Source organism: Pholis gunnellus, assembly GCF_910591455.1.
Source record: "Pholis gunnellus genome assembly, chromosome: 21".
Lineage (NCBI taxonomy): Eukaryota > Metazoa > Chordata > Actinopteri > Perciformes > Pholidae > Pholis > Pholis gunnellus.
Genome location: NC_136548.1, coordinates 14805748 through 14827894, shown reverse-complemented (window position 1 = coordinate 14827894; position 22147 = coordinate 14805748). Strand labels below are relative to the sequence as shown.

Genomic DNA, 22147 nt, shown 5'->3' with positions numbered 1-22147 from the left:
CGTTAAGGCGAACTTTCTATATGATGAATGTCCAATACTGACTCTTTGAGCTCTGTTTTGGTCTCCAACTCCTCAGAAACATCTCTGGATCTTTAGCTGCTAAATGCTCCTCTGTTCAGACATCTGCTGGGTTTAGTGAGCTGTTAGAGTTCTCTGCTGCTGCCTTTGGTGGAACTTGTATCAATGGTTGTGTTCTCCTTTTAACCTTTTTAAAATAAAGCCTTGTCTTCATATATCGGGACGATGATTGAGGGTAAAAATCAGCCACTGCGCCAAACAAAGGTTCACACATTTGACGTCGTCGTAAAAACTCTCCACATCCTTTAATATACAAAGATAATAGACTGTACAGGTTAGCTCTGATTAATGCTGTAAACTCTCAAACATATTAAGGCTCATCAAGGGACTGAGATTCTTCACCACAGCTTCTATTACTATCGCATACAGGCAGCATGTACTTAGAGATGTCTGTGCAGTAGTAGTTTTTGAAATTTGAACAGGTAAACTAGAGTTAAACAAACATCCTATCCTCTCTTGTGTTTGTTTGTGTGTGTATGTGTGTGTGTGTGAGTGAGAGAAAGACACTTCCTGGACACAAGGAGGGTTGAAGCCGAGGAGAGGCTGGAGACTCCCAGCATGCCGGTGGTGAAGTATCCCCCGACCTCTGACCTCCAACTCCGAAGAAAACCAAAGACTCCTTCCTCCTGCTCAAAACACGAACGGATAAACACTTTAAGTATTTTGTTTTTACAACTTTGTTTTTGTTACCTTTACTATGACTTTTTATCAGTCACAACACCATAACTATATCACTGCTGATCCTAATGTATTCAACAACATGTCTCCAACAGTGTGTGCTGAACTCTGTCAAATGGGTGTGGAGGGTTAGTTCAATGTGTGAGAGCACAGTGGGAAACAGCAGCTTCACCACTAGAGGGCGGGCAGCTCCATCCAGACACGGGTTCAACATCAGCTGCATCTGAACCCTACGGGCCCTCAGAAGAGACTGTTCAACATTTCTGGAGAGACTCCAACCTGTTTGTTGGAGTTTCTAACAATAGACCGCCTGTGCTGCCGATAAGCACGGAGTTTTTTTTTATCCTATTAACCGGCAAAGCTATTGTTGGAGGGCGTTTTGTTTTTTCCTTTGTCAGGAATACAAAACGAGATAAGCAGTAAACAACGATGACAAAGACACACGGACGAGTAAACCGTCTGCTCTTCAAACCTAAAAGACAACCCTCAGTCAGTCACTGGTTATTTTATTTGTTTCCCATAAATGTAACCAAAAGAGTGATCAAAAATATAGGAATTAATGAAATTATCAGACAAAATAAAACACAGCACATAAAAAAAAACTTTGTTTATTGTGTTAAATTATTTCCTTTCTAATTTAAAAGCCTGACCAGGAACAGTGGTTGCTGTACTTACTTCTAATGAAACCTTTTTAATCTATATTTCACCTACTAAATGAACAAAAAGTAACAAACCTGCTGCTAAGGCTCTGACCTGATGTGTTTTTAAGGTGAACAATGACGGGTTAAAGCTGTTAAAGGTTTTGGATCGGGAGCAAACGCTGCTTCACTTACAATTAGCATCTGAGCTCATTCCTCTGGACATTAAAGTTCTACAGGATGTTAAAGATTATAATACAATAGAAATCACAGAAAAAACATAATCACCTTTCAAATGTGCTTTCTCAAAGTTTAGAAACAGAAAACTCAGTATGTACTTCAACAGCTGCTCTGAATACTTTGTGACTTTTCTACCTTTTTCGTGGCTTTCAGCCACAAATCCCACTGGTTCCTGAGCTTTCTAAAGAGTTATAAATAGATTTAAGTTTATTTAGCTCATTAACTCAAGATCAGAAAGGGGTGCTGTGTCTCACATTTTGTCCGTGGACTGGATTTACATTAGACTAGTAATAGTTGTCTAAATGCTGTGCATGTGTTGTCAAATTGGGGGAATGATGTTTACTAAATTTGCAATGAGTTGACCTCTCAGGGCCACCGTACAAAACTTTGAAATCATTTGAAGTAGTAGATATACTCTGGTGCCAAGTAGGATGACAATGAAGAATATTCAGAAATTAAATTGAGCTTTAAAAGAAAAATCCCTGTGCTTCTACGTGATGAGGTGACGCCGTTTGTGTTTGAAAGGCACCGTCTTTGTATCATTTCACCCTAAAGGGACCTTTTTTCTGTCGTCATCTAAACATGTTTTGCAGTTCAACAGGATTTTTTTTAGCCTGAGGGTCACAAGGACGCTCCCAGGCCAAACCTCTCTGTGTTTGCATCATCCACTTCCATGTCCTCCCAACACTTTTACAACAATAGGTGTTCTGAAAGATGATCTGTTATGATCGTTACTTTCTGGCAGCAGATCACTCGAGTATTTGTTCCCCCCCCCCCCCGTGTCTTTATCCAGGTAGCGTTAGGACACCACCCATTTACTGTAATAATCCAGCATGTGACACTTCCTGTTCTCAGAAACCAACTAAAAAAAAAAAACCCTCAATCTTCTGCTGTGATCTTGACATGTTTCCTTTTGCCTCTTGAGTTTATGAAATTAAATAACGTATCGTCCCTGTTCACGTCTCCCTGCAGTTTCAACATCTCAACCCTTTACAATGTTGACTCTGTGTCAGGGTCGGCGAGCCCTCCGACTTCCCCTCAGCCAAGTCCCGACAGGACTCAGGGTAACACAGACCACACCGTCAGATCTTCACCATAACACGGCGCTGACTCACTGCTTGACGGGACGGCGAATCAGCCGACTCGCTGTCTCCGCTCCACCTTTTGGTGATTTGGGCTGCTGGGAAGACGAGGACGGGATCTGCGATTTGGGACTCGCCACAATGACTGCAGGCATTTCTCAGAAGCCACAGCCTGTTTTACCGTGTGTGTGTGTGTGTGTGTGTGTGTGTGTGTGTGTGTGTGTGTGTGTGTGTGTGTGTGTGTGTGTGTGTGTGTGTGTGTGTGTGTGTGTGTGTGTGTGTGTGTGTGTGTGTGTGTGTGTGTGTGTGTGTGTGTGTGTGTGTGTGTGTGTGTGTGTGTGTGCGTGCGTGTGTGTGTGCGTGCGCTTCTGCACAGTATGTTCAGGGCTGTATTTTATCCACTAGGCAAAAAACTGACGAACAATGCATGAAGGAAAAATCTAGTTTATTACAACTTGGGTGTTATTCTTAATGGATAACTCTGAACCCAGTAGAGGAAACCACATTCACACAAGTACCTCAAAATTATACTTGAGTATTTCCATTTTTTGCTACTGTATACCGACTACCTGTTGCAGCAGTAAGTCGGTGTGTAATCACTTTAGGTGATCATTGTCAAGTTTTACTTTCTGTTTTAATGTTTGGCTGATCTTGAGGTTTGTTTGAAGCAGCTATAATTATGTTTTTGGCAACTTGGTGGGGGGCGGGATTAACTTAAAATACTCCAGTATGTTCACCAGCTAGATGCTAACTGTGTGTGTCTGCAGGAGGTGTACAGTGGGTTTTACGTCTTTTTCCACTGAAAACAGCTGCGTGTGGAAACAAGGTTGACGCGAGCGGTGAGAACGAACCAAAACAGTAAAGTTGTGGCTGTAAAGAAGAAACAACAGAGAGCTGAAAGACCGCTCGAACGTTTCATGGAGCTGCAGAGTCGGGCGATGCTTCTCTGTGGGTCGTTGATATAAAATTGTTGATTAGTGCAGCTTTAAAAAAAAAAAACGGTCTGATCTGAAACAAGTGAGCGTGTGATCACCTTGTGGTCGTCTTAGAAGAAGTTCTTGATGAGGGGAGTGACCAGCTTCACCCACAGCCTGACGTGGCGGTCCGGCCGCTCAAACGTAGAGCCGGACACCTCGCTGGACCGCTCGTACAGGATCTCCTGCTCCTGAGAGGCACACAGTGTAACACACAGGTGTGTAATCGGCTCAGAGTCACACCGTCATCCATCAGGCTTTCTGGCTGCGGTTAACTCACCTCCTGCAGATGGCTCTGCAGCTCCTCGTTCTCCGTAACGATGGCTATCTGGGCCTCCAGGTCACGGTGAACCGAGCGGTAACCGAAATTAGGGGAGCCAATTAGAGTGAGGCAAGGCCGATCCTGCCCCTGGAGGTAATACCACAGACCTGTAAAAAGGAGGAGGAAAGAGGAGTGAGCCAGCGAGGAGGGATTTCTGTAAGGCCCAGACCACAACTAAGAGGAAGCACATGCAGAAATCCCCAGCGTCTATCCAAAACCTCAAAGTATGAGAGAGAGTGAGTGTACATCCTTGTCCCGGGGCTGGGACAAAATGACTGTACAAGCCATCTTCTCTCACGCTACATACCTCTGCAACCACAAGAAGAACAGCAGAGTAATGCGTTTTATTATTTCCACCGAGGCGAACTACACTAGTCTGGATGCTGAGCCCTGGCTTAAGCCTCTTTTATGCACAGATGCCGGTAAATTACTGGCACCGCTAGAGACTTTTCTCACACACGGCGATGCAGGAATAGACGGGGAAAGAGACAGTCCAGCTGATGGCGGTAACGCAACAATTATGGACGCTAACCATTATATCACTCAACAGAAGAAGAAGAAGACGGGGCAAGGAAGAAGACATGTTTTATTATTTTAAGGAACATTGTGGGCGAAGAGCAGTGGTTGTCCGGAGCTTATGATCTTAATTTATCAAAGGTTTGAGAGACAAATCTAATCCCCCATGAAAGCACTGACGTAACGGCTTGAAAGCGTCTTTCATCAGACGGACTTAACACTTTACCTGCAATGTTTCCACTTTCACTCTCAACACAGCCGTGCCCGCATTGTTGCCCGAAATGTTACGAGGTCTTGAGTTCGGGAAAATGCTACAAATACAGATATCTTCCCAGAATACCGATCCCTGCTTCCATTCACACATTCTCCACACAGTGTTAGCCGTCGGCCGTTTCTGTCTCTTTACAACATCTTGCCGTTAGGTTTGTTTTCAAGAATGTGGTCGTTCGCTGCAGCCCTAGTGGGAAACAGACAGGTGTGTGTGTGCGGTTGTTTCATCTCACCTTTGGCGTGGAAGGTCCACTGTGATCTGTGGTACTCGTGCAGGTGAACTCTCTCCTGCTGGCCCAGCCGGCGCACCTGGTTGTAAAACTGTCTGGCGATGTGGGTGTAAGCCGCCGGGATCGCTCCGGCGATGCCCTTGGCGCCGAAGAAGCCGTTGACCTCGGGGGAGGCGGTGAGGATGCGGTAGCTGGCCCCGGCCCCGAGCACCAGCCGCATGTACGCCCGCGTCAGGTTGAAGTAACCCGACGTTAGGAACACAGTGGAGTCCGGACCGGCGTCTGTCAGCAGGCGCTGGAGTTTAATGACAAACGGAGAGTGAAGAAAGACGAGTTTCTATTTCCTGTAACGGTGAAAAAATAAAACCTGTTTGGAAGCTATTAAAGTGCTGGTTAGGAGTGTTATTACTGCGGTTTACATAAGGCTCATTAAAGAGCTCAAATCTAATCAGGATGTCACCTTTATCTTAATGATATCATAACATAATGCTAATTATAATTTACTTCCTCACATGCGATTATTTTATCTAGTTTGGTTTACTCTCATTGTTTCAGTTTAATTACATAAATCCAAAAATATGAGTACATTTATGTCTGTTAGAGAAGTTGTGTTTATTGTGCAGCCGTAGCTCATTATTTTTGGCTTCTTAGATTCATAATTATTTATTTTTTGTCATTAAAAAAAAAGGTCAAAGTTGAATCATCAGTGTGTCCAGACAGAAATGAGATGTGTAATGAAACCACTCTGGTGAATAAACAGCAGCTCGTTTTCTTATTCATACTGAAATATTTTCTGCAGCCGATTCTATAAAACCTTGTTTATTGTTTACAGCTTGTTGACGCAGAAGGAAACTACTTTTGGGTGTACAAGGACACACTTTTAAACGGCTCCGCTTCTTTTAAGAAAGGCAGACAAGTCTTCTACGTGCACGACTAGAAATAAACCTGCACAAGAGCCACATCACCACTCAAACAAAAGCAACGAAAGATGAACAATGTATTGAAATAAATCCAACAAGTCCTCCCTTTGTGAAACTTTGTTAAATGAAACATTGTTGATTCATGGAACCACTGAATGAGCTGTTGCATTGAATTGTTGCATCATCACTTTATAGTCTTCATTCCCAGAATATGTGACTAATAAACCCAGAATAAATGTTCAAATATGTATTCATGGTTTATCAGTAACATGGTTATCTACTAGTCATGTATTTATTAATCCCATGGTCAAAACATCCCATAATGACAATAAAGAACCTCCATCTAATTACATTTATGACTTGTTACTAAGAAAAATGAACAAAAGGTCAACTTCCAAGCACTGAAGACACTAGCAGATAAAAACATGAATTATTTAACAGCAGGGCCAAAGTCTTTATATTAGTTTTAAATACATTTTTTGTGTATATTTTGGGGTTCAAACGTCACGATGTCAGGTGTGGAGCCTCACCTGTGTGACCTGCTCGTCCACCTGTATCCCCAGAGGCTTCATCTGGACCAGAGGGAACACCCAGGTGTCCTCCTCCCCCTCCCCCTCCGAGTCCTCCGACCCGTTGAGCAGCTGCTGCCTCACGTGGGCCGTGTTCACCACCTCCATGATCCGCTTCCTCGCCGCCGCCGAGAAGTCCTGCCTGTTGCCTGGTTGACACGGAGACACAAAAAAAAAACATGAGCGCACACAAAGTGGGAGGCGGGTCAGACTGATCTCTGGGTCACAGTGATCGGGGACGGGAGTGCGTTTGAGAGAATTTACGGTCATTTACGAGCATGAAGCAGAGAGGAGGATGTTGATGGGGAGGAAAATACGACCTCAGCTAAAGAGCCGTTACTCTGGAACACGCTTGTCTCTGATTGGCCGACAAATGGCCATCAGTTCAAAGGTTGTGTTCAGACAGAAAGCGAAGCCTTCTAGAAGAGCATTTTGCCCTCATTAGCATGAAACTAGAATATTTTCAACTTCGACCCTTTAAACTGCAAGTAACTGAAGAGCAACTCGTCTGTTATTTTTGTACGTCGGGACACCTCATTGTATATCATCAGTTGTTAACGTTTTACAGTAGAATTCCACCAGTGTGTGTGTGTGTGTGTGTGGGAGTGTGTGCGTCAGTTCCCACTCCATGTCGTCTTCCAGCAACACTGTGACATCACAACTCTATTCCTGGTGTTCGTTACCACGGCGGTCCAGTCCTGCAGACATGATGTCATTCATCCCACAAACTAAGATCCTGGCAGTCTGCGCTCCTGTTACGGACACACAGCACCAGAGTGTGTGTGTGTGTGTGTGTGTGTGTGTGTGTGTGTGTGTGTGTGTGTGTGTGTGTGTGTGTGTGTAGAGAAAATCCTGACATTTTCACATCCGGCTGCATGACTAGCCAACCGCAAGAGCTCTCATCATCTTTCTCTCACACACACACACACACACACACACACACACACACACACACACACACACACACACACACACACACACACACACACACACACACACACACACACACACACACACACACACACACACACACACACACACACACACACTGACCATCATCTAGTCGCCTGTCTAAGCTTTCAAGCTCCATTAGTGAAATCCATCGGCTCCTCCTGCAGAAAAACTGGGCCGCTGCCACCATAACCGAGCATGAAGTGTCAAACTGTGTCAAAACACGTCGGAGGGTGAACATGTGTCTGTGTACACACACACACACACACACACACACACACACACGCGCACACACACACACACACACACACACACACACGCGCGTTTGGTGTCTACCATTGTACGGGTGCACCATGCCCTCCAGCATGGTGACGGAGTTGTCAGGCTGCAGCTGCAGGGAAACGTCTCCCACGGCTTCCACCAGGTCGGAGAAGAAGTCGGCGACCTCGCTGCAGTTGTCCAGCAGCACGTAGCGGTCCTGTCTGTTGGTGAAGTATGAGTCGCTCAGGTTGGCCCTGGACAATGAGAGAGAGAGAGAGAGAGAGAGAGAGAGAGAGATTTTTTTTTGTGTTTTCTTGCCGCTGAGGACTTTGTGACGAGTGAAAACGACGTCCAAAGCATCTCCCAATGTCTTCGATGCTAAAAACATATACACAGGCTGAACCATCCGTCAGGGAGCCGGGAAATTTAACTCCGACACAGACGAAGAGGAGCCACGAAAGACGAACTGAGAATCATCAGAGTGTGTGACTCATCGACGAGCTGATCTTAAGTGAGATTAACGTTCTGCTTTAATGGTTTTATTTGTTGTAACGTTTCACTCCTACAAGAGAAAAGCTTCATGGATGAGGACTCTGTGTCTCAGGGAAACTTTCCCAACAGGACGAAAAAGTGTGAAAAGTAAAGCATTTTTCCAAAAACAGATTGGAAAAGGTTTGGTCAACACAGCTTACGTGTTTACTGTTCTACTCTCTATCATCAGGTACACAGAAACTCGAACAAACAAACAAACCGGGAGCCGACGTACCCGCTGATGATCAAGCTGTCGTCGAACAGGTAGACCTTGATGTGCTGGACTCCGATGGTCTCGTTGAAGCGCTGGGGGACCAGCAGCCGCAGCAGCCCCCTCAGGTCCGGAGTGTGGTACAGAGACACCCTCATCTGAGAGACGAAGCGCTGCAACAGCGGCAGCAGCATGGTCCTCGAGTTGGTCTGTCCTGCACGAGAAACATGGCCGAACATCAGGACGATGAGCGCGGGCGGCGCTCGATGAGACAACAAGAGATCTTAAAATGGAAACGACCTCGTGAGCCGCGAGTGTAGTCCAGCAGTATGGAGACTTTCAGATCGGGGCCGTCACTGTTCTCCTGCGAGCGTCGTAGAGCTTCTTCCATGCAGTCCACCTTGAAGACAAAGACAGCAGAGGACAAAACATCAAACACGTGCAGCAGAACCAGATATCGTAGCTTCCTCTAGACCTCAAGCAAGTGATTGGCCTGCAGCTTCTCGAACGTGAGGATTTACTGCTTTTCTTGGTTTCATACGATTGTAAATTTAATATCTTTTGAGTTTTAGACTGTTGGTTGGACGTCATTTTGTAAACTCAACGATTCATCAGGAAAACAATATATATATTATTATAACCACAGGCATTAGACGCAGCCATACCCATTTCATTTTCTCTGAATTTGGGAATTTGGGCTACAGCATCAAGCCGCTCAGCTCGTTTCACTGCAGCAGAAAACTTCTCTCGAGGACATTTTACAGTAACAAACACGGTTTCCTGAAGTCAGGTTTTCACTTCTCACTCCAAGTCATTGTTCTGCAAATCACAAACTGAGGTTTGTATCCTTTTTGTCGTCAGCAGGTGCCATTTGTTGTTACTCCTGTGCTTTGCAGTCTTGGAGTTGGGTGTTTTTTTTAACTTAAAATAACATGCACTGGACTGATATAAGAGTTAATAAAAGCTGGCTTCAGCCTGTAAACCAGTCCGACTTCTCTTTCCGAGCACAGCTCTGAGCTCGGCGTCCCTCCGTCGTTTACACTTTGTACTGCACGTTTATTTGTGAATCGAAGATGAAGCTGCAGGACACAGGAGCAGCGTGTTATTATCCGTTAACCGAGCGTGGGAAAAGCATGACTAACTCCTCTGTGCAGGAAGAGACAATGGCTGCTCTTCAGAGGGCACCACTAGTGTCACCAGTCTTTTTTTTTCTCTCTTTACTTCAGCTTAATTGTGCATCTGGTGCCCAAATGCATTCGTTACACGTCCCTCCAGAGTGCCTGTTTGCATGCCGGTAAAACGTCTCTTCTTTCCAGTAGAGAGCTCTTTGGGGGACGTGTGCACCACCTACACTTCCAGCTCGGCTCTGGAGAGAAAAGTGTTGATGAGTTGGAGCTGTAAGGAGCAGCATTTAGTTACTATGCAAATGTACAATCTGCTCAAACTCACCACATACGCACTATTGCATTTAAAACAAACTTGAGCACGAACATTTTAGTTATCGGCCAACAGCAATCTGATTCACTTCAGACAGGAAACATTGACCTGGAGGTCAGATAGAGGAAAGGTGGACATTTAATTATTATTTAAATGTTTAATGGGACTGTATCACGTTTCATCTGTAAAAGGAAAAAGCCGACGTTCTCCGGGAATACAATCTCAAGCAGCAGAGTGAAAATATTTAGTTATATTATAAATCATTGTTTAACTACCGAGTGCTCAAACAGCCCTCTAGGAGAGAACTAAATGGTCAGCGGCTCCTCTGAAACTTGAGTTTGACACCCCAGATTTAACCCACGAACCACCGTTCCACATTCAGACACATACTTTGTACGATTTATTTTATATTGGCGAAGTTTTGTTTTAAATATACTTCTTATCAAGCTCTCTACAAGAATAGAAACTCCTCAGACACCACACAGCTCCTCCAGGAGCCACAGAGAGGCTTTACAGCAACCTGTTTTTCCCATATGGAGGAGCGGTGCTCTCCACTTTGCATATGGAGTGCTGAACATGCTTTTCTTTGGAACTTTAGATTATTCTCGCTGCCTGCACCTGCGCTTAAGTCAACACGCCGCACAGGTGTGAGAGAGTCGGTGTCCGTCGAGAAGCTTTTGAGCCGAGTCTGGGAACCGAGATTTCTTTCATTTCTTTTAACCACAGACCACGCTCATATCCTGAGTTCAGGTCATTGTGTCCTATTACAAGCGGACCCGAGCTCGCCAAATAACACGGACTCACTGTTCCTTGACTCAACGTTTCTAGTAATCCATCATCCTGTGAGGTGACAGAGTTGATTCAAATGCTTTTAACTGTAATTTAACATGTCTGACTTGCCCGTGTTCTGTGATTCACCCTCCCCGCTGCTCCAAACCAGTAAAAAAAAAACAACAAATGAAAAACAGCTGAATGTGAGTCCAGACTGTGGTTCGTTCTGGTTTAATGTTATTATGCTAGGCCTTCCAAGCATGAAGAACAGCAGGATATCACATGCCAACACTGGTCTCCTTATACCCATAAACCCTTGCATTTTGGGGTCATTCCCTGTAGCGGACCTGGAGTACATTTTCATTCTGAAGAAAGCTGCGGTTCTCTTGGAAGCGACTCTGACTCACATTTTCTGGCAAACCAACCACTTATTTGGCACACGCTTGTGTTTGTCAGTGTTCTCACCTGCCCCAAAACTAAAAAGACATAAAAAAAAAAAAAAACTGCTCTAACAATGAATCTCTCGCACTTTCCTCACCAGCTCCTGCTCCAGCTGACCTGTTCCTAGATACAGCGAGGCCATCACCACTCGCCTCTTCGCTGTTCTGATCCGCGCCTGAAGGGAAAAACAAACACACAAACAAACACAACGATGGATGTGCGTGTGCGTGTGCGTGTGTGTGTGCGTGCGTCAGGAATCTGGTCATAAATACTCGACACCAAGAAATAATAACAGATACATTTTCTGTTAGTCACATGCGCACGCTGTCTAACCAGATTTCCCCAGTCATCAATCTGCAAATAGAAAAAATGAATGACATATTTTTGGCAGTTATTTCTGTGGTTGTGTGTAGGACGGGCAAAGGAAAGTCTGAGGTAATCAAGAGGACTGAGGATTCAACAGGAGAGAAATAACGTCCTGGTTTCTCTGGATAATGCACTTATTGGGATAACTTCAATAGAAGGTAGTTCTGATTGTTAACGAGCAGGTCTGTGAATCATCAAGAGAACCCAGGACATCGTTTGTGCAACAAACAATTGTTAAGTTGATTATTTTCTTGATTCGTTGTTTCTTCTATAAAATGATAGAATGTAGGGAAAGAAGCGCATCGCCATGTTTAAAAGCCCAAAGCAATGTCTTTAGATTTCTTGTCAAGTCACCAAAACTAAAACACATTCAGCTTTCACGGATATAAGAACAAGAAAATAGCAGCAAACCCTCATAATGAAAGCGCTGGAAAACAGATATTTTTGAAAACGTCTTCTGAGATGTAGATTTTCAGAAACTGGGCGTACTTTTATCCGGGGCGTTTGGGAAAACGATGACGTCATTTTCCCAATTCGCCCACATTCTCAGGAGTCTTCCTTGGCAGGATACTTTTCCTAAAAAGGCCGCCGAGATGTCTGAATATTGTGCATAAGAAGACTCCCAATCGATGTTTTTGGGCTTTCATCGCCTTATAACGTGACGCTAAGTAGCAAATCCACTTCCTCTTCGTTTTCGCCACAGCATCAAATATCAACTTTGTAAAAATAAATAAATAAATTGCTATTCCGTCACTAAATCTACTGTTTGTTAACACGGCCAAAGGACGTTCAGCTCATGGAGCATGCTCAGAATCTCCTTCTCTGGTATTTGACGCCGATGAAGGCGACGGTTTGGAGACGTTTTTAGCGTTCTCGTGAGGACGGAGACATTTTATAAAAGCTAGCTAACGTTAGCTAGTCAACAGTTGCTAAAATAATTATTTTCATGCTTTTTTTTCTGCCCATTGTTTCATATTGTGGGCGTGGTTTTCAGGGAATGATGACTTGTGCTCTAGCTTTATGTTTTCGAGAATCCCAACATGACTCACAGGAGCACTAAAGGTGTGACATGTTGTATTTTAAGACCTCATTAAATATATATATATATATATATATATATATATATATATATATATATATATATATATATATATATATATCTCACGGGTCAAAAAAAGATCACAACAATTGGGTGAGAAATACTTCCATAATTAGCATCGAGAGCACATTTCTTGTATGTAATACAACTGTTAAACAATGTGCTTGTTTGAGGGAAACTGCTGCAGCAGCGTGTAAACTGTTGCAGATTCCTGTTTCTTTGTTCCCGGAGTGGCTGAATAGGCTAAAGTTAAGAGGAAACATAAAAGGATTCCAATGTGGTGACACACAGCAGGTGTGGGACCACGTAAGGAAATAAAAAAATAACGATCCAGTTTGTAACTCCGGAGGGTTTTAATTCAAAATGTACATTTGCTTCTCTCTCGCTCTAATTTGAATGATTCATACATTAGGTGAAATGTGCACGCTGGCACATTTTTATGAATGTTTTAACTGGTAAAAAAAAAAAAAGATTTGTGGTTGGCCATCTTTTGAGTAAAGTCCTCGGGCTTTTACATTTAGTTATATAAAGCACAGATCAGCTGCTCCATCATTATGAAGCGCACGATAGAGCAGAACAATTTCCTGGCTGCTGCAGCGTGCTTCTCTGCCAACTCAAAGAAATGCTTCCTCGAATACCTCAGGCACTTTCTCAGGCACTTTCTCAGGCCTCGTGCGTTACTTTACGAGACGACACGGAACATATCTGCAGGTGTCGGCCGTCCCTTTTTCTAATCATTCCTTTGCAGTTTATTTACACTGTGACACCGACCTTCATAGTCTGGTAGAACTGGTCGGGCGAGGTGAGGATGTGGATGTGGGTGCCCGGCACACGGAAGGCGGGTACGTGCTCCGCCATCCATTGGAAGTGTCCGCAGAGGCCGTCTGTGCCCTGAGCCCCGGCTGACCCGGCGGGCCTGGAGACATGTCGGGGGACCGGGTCGGCCTCAGCCAGCAGGGGGGCCAGCAGCAGCACCGAGGACCTGCAGGAAACAAACGTTTGTGTGTCGGTTCCGCCTAAAAACCTGCATTTTTAGTCCATAACAAGACATCAGAACAATTGTCGTGATTACTTTAGTTATTTGGGTGAAGGGTTACAAACTGTAATCAAAAACAAACAGTTTAGTTTTAGATATGTGGAGAGGTTTGTCTTGTATTATGCTGCTCTGGAGCTTTCGATCATAATCACACAACATTTGGAGGTTTTGAGTTCAGCCATAGGTAGTAGCGGTCAAGTTTATGCCCTTTTAAAGAGTGTCGGTTGATTGAAAAATGTCCAAAATAAAACACCATTCATGAGAAACGGCAGATCTCATCAGTGGAACGTGAGACGTTTGCGTGAGGAGACGATGTCAGACGAAACGGGTCAGTTGTATCATTTATCAGAAGAAAACAATAGTTTTCTGGGTATCGTCTTTTTTTTTGTGCCGACGTCCGCGGACTCTCAAGTGTCAGACGTCCCACAATACCTCTGTGCTTGAAAAGGATCCTATATCATATTTGTCAACCTGTGGGAAACCCGGTGACAAAGGTGTCTAAGTGAACCAGATCCGGACACATAACCGGACCGGTAGCTCTGCAGTCTGACACCTGACAAACGTCAGTTGGTATTTTTAGGCGCATTCAAACAAGGGCTCATTCAAACTGTTTTAATCTTTAAGGACACAGATCCATGAGAAGATTTAACAGTGTGACTGGATTTCCTTCTTCAGTGTACCATACTTCACCTCAACACCACATCCCCTTTGTCTCCGACCTTACAGTCTGTCTGCTCTGACAATGCAGCTACATTACATGAGGACAGGGTGGAGTTTGATTCTCAAACACGACCGTGAACCTCAGATGCTGATCGTCAGAAGTCTACTGAAGTCCTTCAGATTCATTACGAACACACGCACACACACACACACAGTTTACGTTTGGATTATACCCACAAGACGTCGGAGGAAACAAAACATGCATAAAAACAAAAAAAACACAGCTCGGGGCTTCTTTCCAAAGCCACTTTGCTGAGGTAGAACTTCTACAAACACAGGGAGGGGATTTCCCCGTTGTTTGGGATTAAAGTCCGATCATTCAGGAACACACACACACACTCAAAGAGCCATAAAGCAACTGTAGCACGTCAGAGATCGTCTTCGTGTCCATGCAGCCTTTTCTTTTTACAGCGGTGAACATTACAAACGTTATCTAAAAGGAGCACGTTGAGCTTGGTGACTATGTAAGTAACATAATGGATCGCCCAGCTGACCCCAAAGCTTTTACAGTTTACTGTAAGTGGTAAAAGATAAGAAGAGTGTGACAGCAGATAAGACACACTTTGATATTATGTGGTTGTTTTGATGTATTTCTGGACTGAGCAGAACAATATAAAATCAACTATTACCTCAGTGACACTACAGTGAAATAAAAGCCTCCATAAAACTAATCCTCAAGAATCAACGCTCTGTCTCCTCAATCAAGGTGTAGCGCACTTCGAAGAACAGCGATTTCATGAAACTGAGATGAAGTTAACTCTTTAAATGTAATGAGATTAGACGCTAAATTAATAATGCCAGACGTTTGCGTGTTGCTGCAATGAATAGAGGAGCTGTTTACTTTAATATGCGACCGCACCACATCCCTCTTGATTTGAAGCATATGCGACAGGAAACAACGATGTCCGTTTGTCGGTCTTCCCCATAATTACAAAAATTCCCCCGAAAATCTCTTTGCGTCCTTCAATAGATTCAACCCCCATTTGTGTCAACAGATATAGGTATTTTTAATATAGTGATGAAACTCTGTATTCTGAGCATGCATTCTAAATGGCAAAAAAAGGTACGTGGACATCCAAACATTACACCGGGCCTAAATCCCAAACCATGAGCATTAAACTGCTGCTACAACAGCTCCATCTCTTCTGGGAATTGTCATGTCTAAACAGGAAAGGGTTCTCCCCAAAACTGATGCCACAAGTTGGAAGAATCCTTAATTAATAAGATTGGAGTTCTTGCACACTCAGTATCAACATGCGGTGTCTACGGATGCCATCTTGTGTCGCGCACTTCACTACTGTACTGATAACATCATACTATTTCCGACGGTTAAATAATGGAGGGAATGCTGCAGGATTGTAGTATGAGATAAAGTTAATAAATATATGTAGATGACGTATTATCATAATGCCCAAACTACTTCCTTTTCGGTAACAGAGACACAAACCAGGAAACTGCAGCTCACGCTAATTAAATAACAATGTGGCAAACTGTCCTCCCAAGTAAATGCCACAGGTGTGATATAATAAAATGATTGATGGCTGGATTCCATTCGGCTGCTTCTGTTTCCTGGTGGTTTTTTAACATGCTGGCACACTTGAATGGAACGATCACATCGCCGAGGGCATGACCCGAGCGTCGCACGGTGAGAAAGGTGAGGAAGCGAAGGCAGAGATGCTACTGAACAATCGAAAGCGCTCCGACGGGGGAAAACGGCACCGAACAAGACCCAACAGGCTCTGCAAGATGCGCGGTCGATCGGCTGAACACGCAGCCTGAAGGATATTCACACCAGGCGCTGCGAGAATAAGGCAAGTGGAATCATTGATGCCTAAGACAGTACGATTGATTGATTGATTGAATCTGCTCAGACATTTCAAAGCGTGTGCTGTGATCTCATGCGTCTGTCCATTTGAAAAGAGTCCCTTCTGGCTAATAACGGCCGTGGTTCAATGGGTAGAGGTCGGCGGTTCGACCCTTGACTGCTGCGTGTCCTATGCAGAAGTGTCCCTGAGCAAGACACTGAACCCATAACTCCCAATAAGCTAGGGATGGTTTGCAGAAGTCAAATTTCATGTATATGACAATAAAATCCTAACTTTAAACTAAGTACTGTACTTGTGTACTTGTACTTCATTATGTGCTGTTTTCTATTTCACTACATCTCAGAGGGATGTGTTGCTACTTTACAAATTAAGATTCTTACATAAAAAAAGGCAAATTGAATTTAAAGTTTGATTTGATAACTTCAGTAAATAGTTACTTATACCAGATAATAACATAAAAAAATGTTTTACTATATATATTACTTTGAAATGGACCATTCTGCATGATGAGTATTTCTACTTTTGGCACTTTAAGTATATTTTGATGCCAAATACTTCTGTAAAACTTTGAGTGCAGGACTTCTGCTTATAACTGAGTATTACTACTTCTACTTGAGTAAACGATCGCAGTACTTCTTCCACCGCTGCAGATGTCAGCTGTGGTAAAATGTCACAAAGTTACATAACACACAGAAAACAGAACAGCATGTACGAACCCTCAACCTTCAGTTGTGGAAACACCTACTGTCCCTGAAAGTTGCCTTCTGCTTGGAGGCTTATTACCGAGTGGAAATGAGATAAATCTGACTTTAAATTATTATATGTTTCACCCTAAATAAGTTGATAGAACTTGATAGATCAAAATAGAGCATCACAAGTCAGAGATCTGACGCATTAGCAGTAACAACATTAGCAAAGCATCTCTTGTCTCTTCGTGATCGGGTGAAAAACCTCGTGTTTATCTTCGTGTCTGTGTCTCCTTGGGTGGGCCGTGTCTCTTACCCTCCTCGTCTGTCCCGTGCGCGGAAAATCCGGTCAGATATTCGGGTGAAAACCCCGGTGATGGCCGGTGAGTACACGGAGTACACCAGCCTCCTCCAGGTCATGGGAGCCGCCATTGTTGCAGCAGAGAGACTTTGAATAAACTTTATTGACACAACGAACAAGTTAACAGACACGGATGGGCACCGAGCTGCGTGTTATTTATTATGGTTTATTATGGTTTACAACAACAAGTGAAGTAAAGTAAACCCCAGAAAATAATATAACTTGTTATTTATGTCTGTTTGGGGTTTTTGAGACAGTTTAAATGCCATCTAGTGGTCAACCTGTGAACTACATTTAAACTTCAGGGAAATGTTTTGATCGTCAACTTTATCCTGAAGTTAACCTAAAAATAAAAATAGATTAATATTGTTATCGAATATGATAATAACCATCATAATAACCATCAAAATAATACGTATTATTAATATTATCATCATTTTGATTGTGATTATGTGTATTCATATTGTTATTGTTTTCCTTTATCTTGTTTTATTTTTTATATATTATTAAGTGTGTTTTTTCTTTGTCTTTTATCATAATGGTTGTGTATATGGGAAAGAAGCGATGCCATACCATGCTTTCAAAATGATGCTTCACAGTGAAAAACATTTGAGAAAGCTCTGATTTATGCGTTCATTGCTTCCAATGCATTTCTGGTAACACCACTTGATCTTTGTCATTCATATTAACTTTTAAAGGTGTGACCTCAAGCTGTGAACCCAGCTTTGTGCTCATGCAGAGTTCGAAGGTGTTTTTTCCAAGAACCAGCCCTCCTTATAGCATACAATGGCTTTAAATCCAGTCGATGCTCATTATCACACTGTCATTACATATTTGTAGGCTATTATAGGAGTTAGTAGCATGGGGGTGAGCATAAATTGCTGTGATTAATGGTGTTATTATAGTTTTAAAGTTCTTTATTGATGCCCACATTCAGAAAGTATGAGCAACATAGTCGTAATCTTTGTTTACCTGGAAACGTAATGAGTAAAAAATGAAATTAAGAGGTACTTATGCCTTGAGTGTTCCCATTATCTTACTTCCACCTACTACATTTCAGAGGGAAATATTGTACTTTGTACTGTACAACATGTACTCTGTTTGACAGCTAAAATAAAAAAAAAACATTTTAAGGTATTTGTTGTGTACAGTTTATTAAACTACCCAATAGTATAACCACTTAATAATCTCTCACCAGACCAGAACAATACTGCTTACATGTCAATGTTCCAGTAACAATAATCAAACAATACAATAGATGACAATACAACACTGACAGATAATTCTGCACAATGAGTACATTTACTTTTGATACCTTCAGTGCATTTTCAGATAATACCTTCATATTTGTAACTAAGTACGTTTTTTTGCCAGTAATTCAGGTCAGCAGTATAGCCGGTTGTTGCTCAAGAGCACTGACAGTAAGTCAGTTGCTTCCTGACACAACACGAGAGCCTGAGGGACATCATTTAAACGCTAACCGGCTTGTAGCTCACATGAATGTTAATCATCAGTCATGTTGTGAACAAAGAAACATGAAAGGATTTTGCGTCTGCCTGGTGTTAAGGTAAGTCTCTATTTATTGATCCTCACTGGGAGAAATCATCACTTTACAGCAGCACTAAAGGAAATTAATTGACTATTTAAAATGTATAAAATAATTTAATCAAGAATATGACATCTAAAAGTACAAGAACGAATACATTATTGAGCAAATACTTGCGGGAAAAGTACAATTTTGAGATTTGATATTTAGCTTTTTACTCTTAGAATAAACTACCAACAGTATATAAAGCAATATAACAGCAGCCTATAATAGCAGTATAATAGTGTCTCGTTTCTCGTTACAACATAGTTTATGTGGACTTATTCATGTTGCCCGACATTTAGACTCTATATCAAGTCTGTAACATTCATATATAATAATGAAACCTAGTTCTCAACTTGTTCACCTCGTGCAGGAGGGAACCCATCAGTACCAGGAAACTGCCCGGCGAAAAGGTCACGCTGATAATTTATTGGCAATCTGCCAAGAACGAGCGCGGGCACGTGCATGTGTTCTCTGCGTGCACGAGCGTGATTCCTGGAAGAGAGTCCGAGCACCGGGAGGCGGAGCCTTACCACTCGCACAGGCTTTATTCCGAAACAACCTCCAGTAACCTTTACGCACACGGTCTCGCCTTCAGATATCACCGACACCACATTCCTCCGCTTAGGAAAGGAACCCACACTTCTTTTTGGATAGTTTTTTTTTTTTTTGGATTTTAATGCCTGAGTTAATAATTCATTTAGCACTACTCTCGGGTAGTTTGCATATCTTTTCTTTTGGCGAAGAGCGGCTGCGGTGCGGGGCTGAACATATCCGCAAGGTAAGTTTAAAAGAAGAAGAAATAGACATGGAAAGACATCCAAAGCGGCTCGTTGTGCATCATCCAAGCAGACACAATGACAGAGAAGACACGGGTTATAATGCGGGTTTTAAGCACAGCTGCGGCTATTGGCTGCTTGGGGCTCTTGGTGCAGTGCAGCCGAGGAGCATGGAAGTGTCATTTTTGGGGTTGTTTCGCAATATTGTGAGTAGTAGACCGACTTCCATACCAGCGGGCTCTGTAGCGGTTCTGAACCGTTATGGCGCCTCCTGCTTCCCTCAGTCCCGCACTGTCCGGTGCAGCCGTCTTCAATTCTCAGAGCAAACCGGACCAGACGGGACACTTCTTTTTTTCTCTTTTAGTCACAGTGAAACCGGAGAATGGGGGCCTCTGTTGCGCGGCCGAGTAGGGAATAAAGAGTTATTCAGTGAAAAGTGGGGGTGAATAAAGCGCGCCGGACTCTTTCACGGTGACCCCGTTTCTGAAATCCCTTGTTGCGGTACGCCCGATCGAAGACAATTGAAAGCAATCAGGATCCAGTTGCTGTCTGGCTGCACGGTGCAGAAGCAGCAGCAGCAGCAGGCTCAGCGCGAGTAAGCGAGGATTCATTTAAACTAAATATAACCTGCCTGCCCAGTCTCGCCTTATGCATTTTGTCAGAATGGTCTTAACTGCATTTCATGAGGCTAAACTGAGAGCTCTAGTGTGGCACAGTGGTCGTTTATTTATGTCCACGCTGCATGAATGGAGTTCCAGAGGAGACTGCAGGCTGAATGTGTGCATCAGTCTTCATATAGGTGGATCATCTGTGCTCTCTGTCTCCAGCTGTGTTTAGGTGCTCTCTCCCAGCCCCTCTCTGGATGCATCAGACTCCTCTGCCCCGGGGCCCTGGACCCGGTGTGTGACCCAGCCACCCTCACCCCATTCCCCCTCTCTTTCCTCTCCCTCCGCCCCAAACTCCTTTCCACCTGTCTGCCTCTGCGCTCCTGTTCTGGGCCCCCTGCCTCTCGACCAGCGGGCAGAGGCAGGGGGCCATGGCGCCATGGTAGCCTTCAGCGGACGCAACCCCCTCGCCATGAGCGGCGTGATCCCTCCGGAGGGCAGGGTTCAGGGGTCAAACTCTACCCTGCATCACTACAAGCCCTTCAGCTCGCATGCACACTACCAGCAGGTAAGTCACACCTGAGTCTTTAGAGACATATCTTTTTGCATGATTGAAGTCTAAAAATGGGCTGATGACACATAATAATGGCCGTTTTTCCCCCCCCTACTCATTTCAGGTGATGCGTGCGTTGCGTAAGCTGCAGGAGAGTGGGTTTTACTGGGGGGCTGTGGGGGGCCGGGAAGCCAGCGCCCTGCTGCGCTCTGAACCGCCCGGCACCTTCCTGATCCGCGACTCCTCGGACCACCACCACTTCTTCACCCTCTCCGTCCAGACGGCCCGAGGGACCAAGAACCTGCGCATCCACAGCGAGGGAGGCGGCTTCTTCTTACAGCCGGACCCCCAAAACACCCAAGAGCCCCAGCAGTTTGATTGCGTGCTGAAGCTCATAGCGCACTACATGGGGAAAGGGCCGGATGCTGGAAGGGGCAGAGATGGGGCGTGTGGGGGTAACTCAAGAGAGGCGGAGGAGACGGGGTGCAGCGTGTATCTGATCCACACCAGCGGAGAGAAGATTCCCTTGGAACTGCGGCGGCCCCTCTCAAGTTCTCTCTCCTCCCTGCAGCACATGTGCAGGAGGACCCTGAACAATCTGGGGGGGTCGGAGCGAGCGGCGGAGGAGCTCCCGCACACACTTAGAGACTTCCTGGAGGAGTACGACGCTCCTATATGACTGACGGGAACTTTAGAAGTTCCACCACGTGGACCAGGAGGCCCGGAGTTCTCGGCGCAATACGTGAATAGGGGCGCCGTCAGATGCTAACCAGAGTTAGCCTCAGATAGCCAATGTGAGGTCAGTTTCTCATCGTGTCCCAAATCTGCTTCAACGCTGGCGGACACCATCTACCTACAGTCTCCTGGGGGGTCCGGGGGGGGCGGGGAGCGTGATTTCGGTAACCCAACGATTACCTCGTACGTCCTGCCTTTTGCAAAAACAAAAAAAAACTGACCACTAATGTGAGTGGCAAGTGAAGCCAGAGGTCAAAGGTCAATGTTTCCTATGACTGACTCAGACGCAGAGCAGAGCCTCGTAGAAGACTAACCCGATTGGTCGATATTAACGACGACAGCGACGCCGTGATCGATGCACCACCAGTGATCCCCGTGGGTTTTATTGTGCTTAAGAAGAAACCCTCTCCTCTCTCAGCCTGACATTTACAACACTTTGGATCAGCGGACTGAAAGAAAGACCACAAAGAACCGGAAGGTTCAGAGGGGGTGAATGAAGAGGAGTTAACAGGGGGGGGGGGGGCAAAGCAGAGAACATACAGTATTTATTTGTCTGAGTGTGTGTGTGTGTGTTTGTATGTGTTGTGGTAGCGCACACATTTCCATTGCTGCTTCCCGCAAATGTTGCCTCATAGAGGGGGGGGGGGGGGGGGGAGAGAGGGGGGAGAGAAAG

The 22147-nt window shown here is 44.4% G+C and overlaps 2 protein-coding genes across 6 annotated transcripts; one reads left to right on the top strand and one right to left on the bottom strand.

Moving 5' to 3' along the window:
- Positions 1–277: 277 nt before the first annotated feature.
- pgs1 (phosphatidylglycerophosphate synthase 1) lies at positions 278–18448 on the bottom strand. 3 transcript variants are annotated; one of them, XM_079182497.1, is made up of 11 exons: positions 17170–18447; positions 13357–13567; positions 11209–11295; positions 8772–8871; positions 8496–8685; positions 7805–7983; positions 6479–6666; positions 5032–5323; positions 3971–4119; positions 3750–3881; positions 278–704 (listed from the first exon to the last, which is right to left on the bottom strand). In XM_079182497.1, exons 1-10 carry the CDS (start codon positions 17283–17285, stop codon positions 3762–3764), a joined length of 1632 nt encoding a protein of 543 aa, XP_079038623.1. In that variant the 5' UTR covers positions 17286–18447; the 3' UTR covers positions 278–704; positions 3750–3761. The 3 variants fall into 3 exon arrangements, with proteins under 3 accessions (XP_079038623.1, XP_079038625.1, XP_079038624.1); XM_079182499.1 differs by having other exon boundaries at positions 11218–11295; positions 17170–18445; XM_079182498.1 differs by lacking the exon at positions 278–704 and adding an exon at positions 3177–3662 and having other exon boundaries at positions 17170–18448.
- On the top strand, positions 15990–21594 carry LOC306712996 (suppressor of cytokine signaling 3-like). 3 transcript variants are annotated; one of them, XM_079182500.1, is made up of 3 exons: positions 15990–16152; positions 20409–20754; positions 20864–21594. In XM_079182500.1, the coding sequence occupies exons 2-3, from the start codon at positions 20626–20628 to the stop codon at positions 21416–21418; spliced, it is 684 nt and encodes a 227-aa protein (XP_079038626.1). In that variant the 5' UTR covers positions 15990–16152; positions 20409–20625; the 3' UTR covers positions 21419–21594. The 3 variants fall into 3 exon arrangements, with proteins under 3 accessions (XP_079038626.1, XP_079038628.1, XP_079038627.1); XM_079182502.1 differs by lacking the exon at positions 15990–16152 and adding an exon at positions 18695–18781; XM_079182501.1 differs by lacking the exon at positions 15990–16152 and adding an exon at positions 19411–19583.
- The last annotated feature ends 553 nt before the right edge of the window (positions 21595–22147 follow it).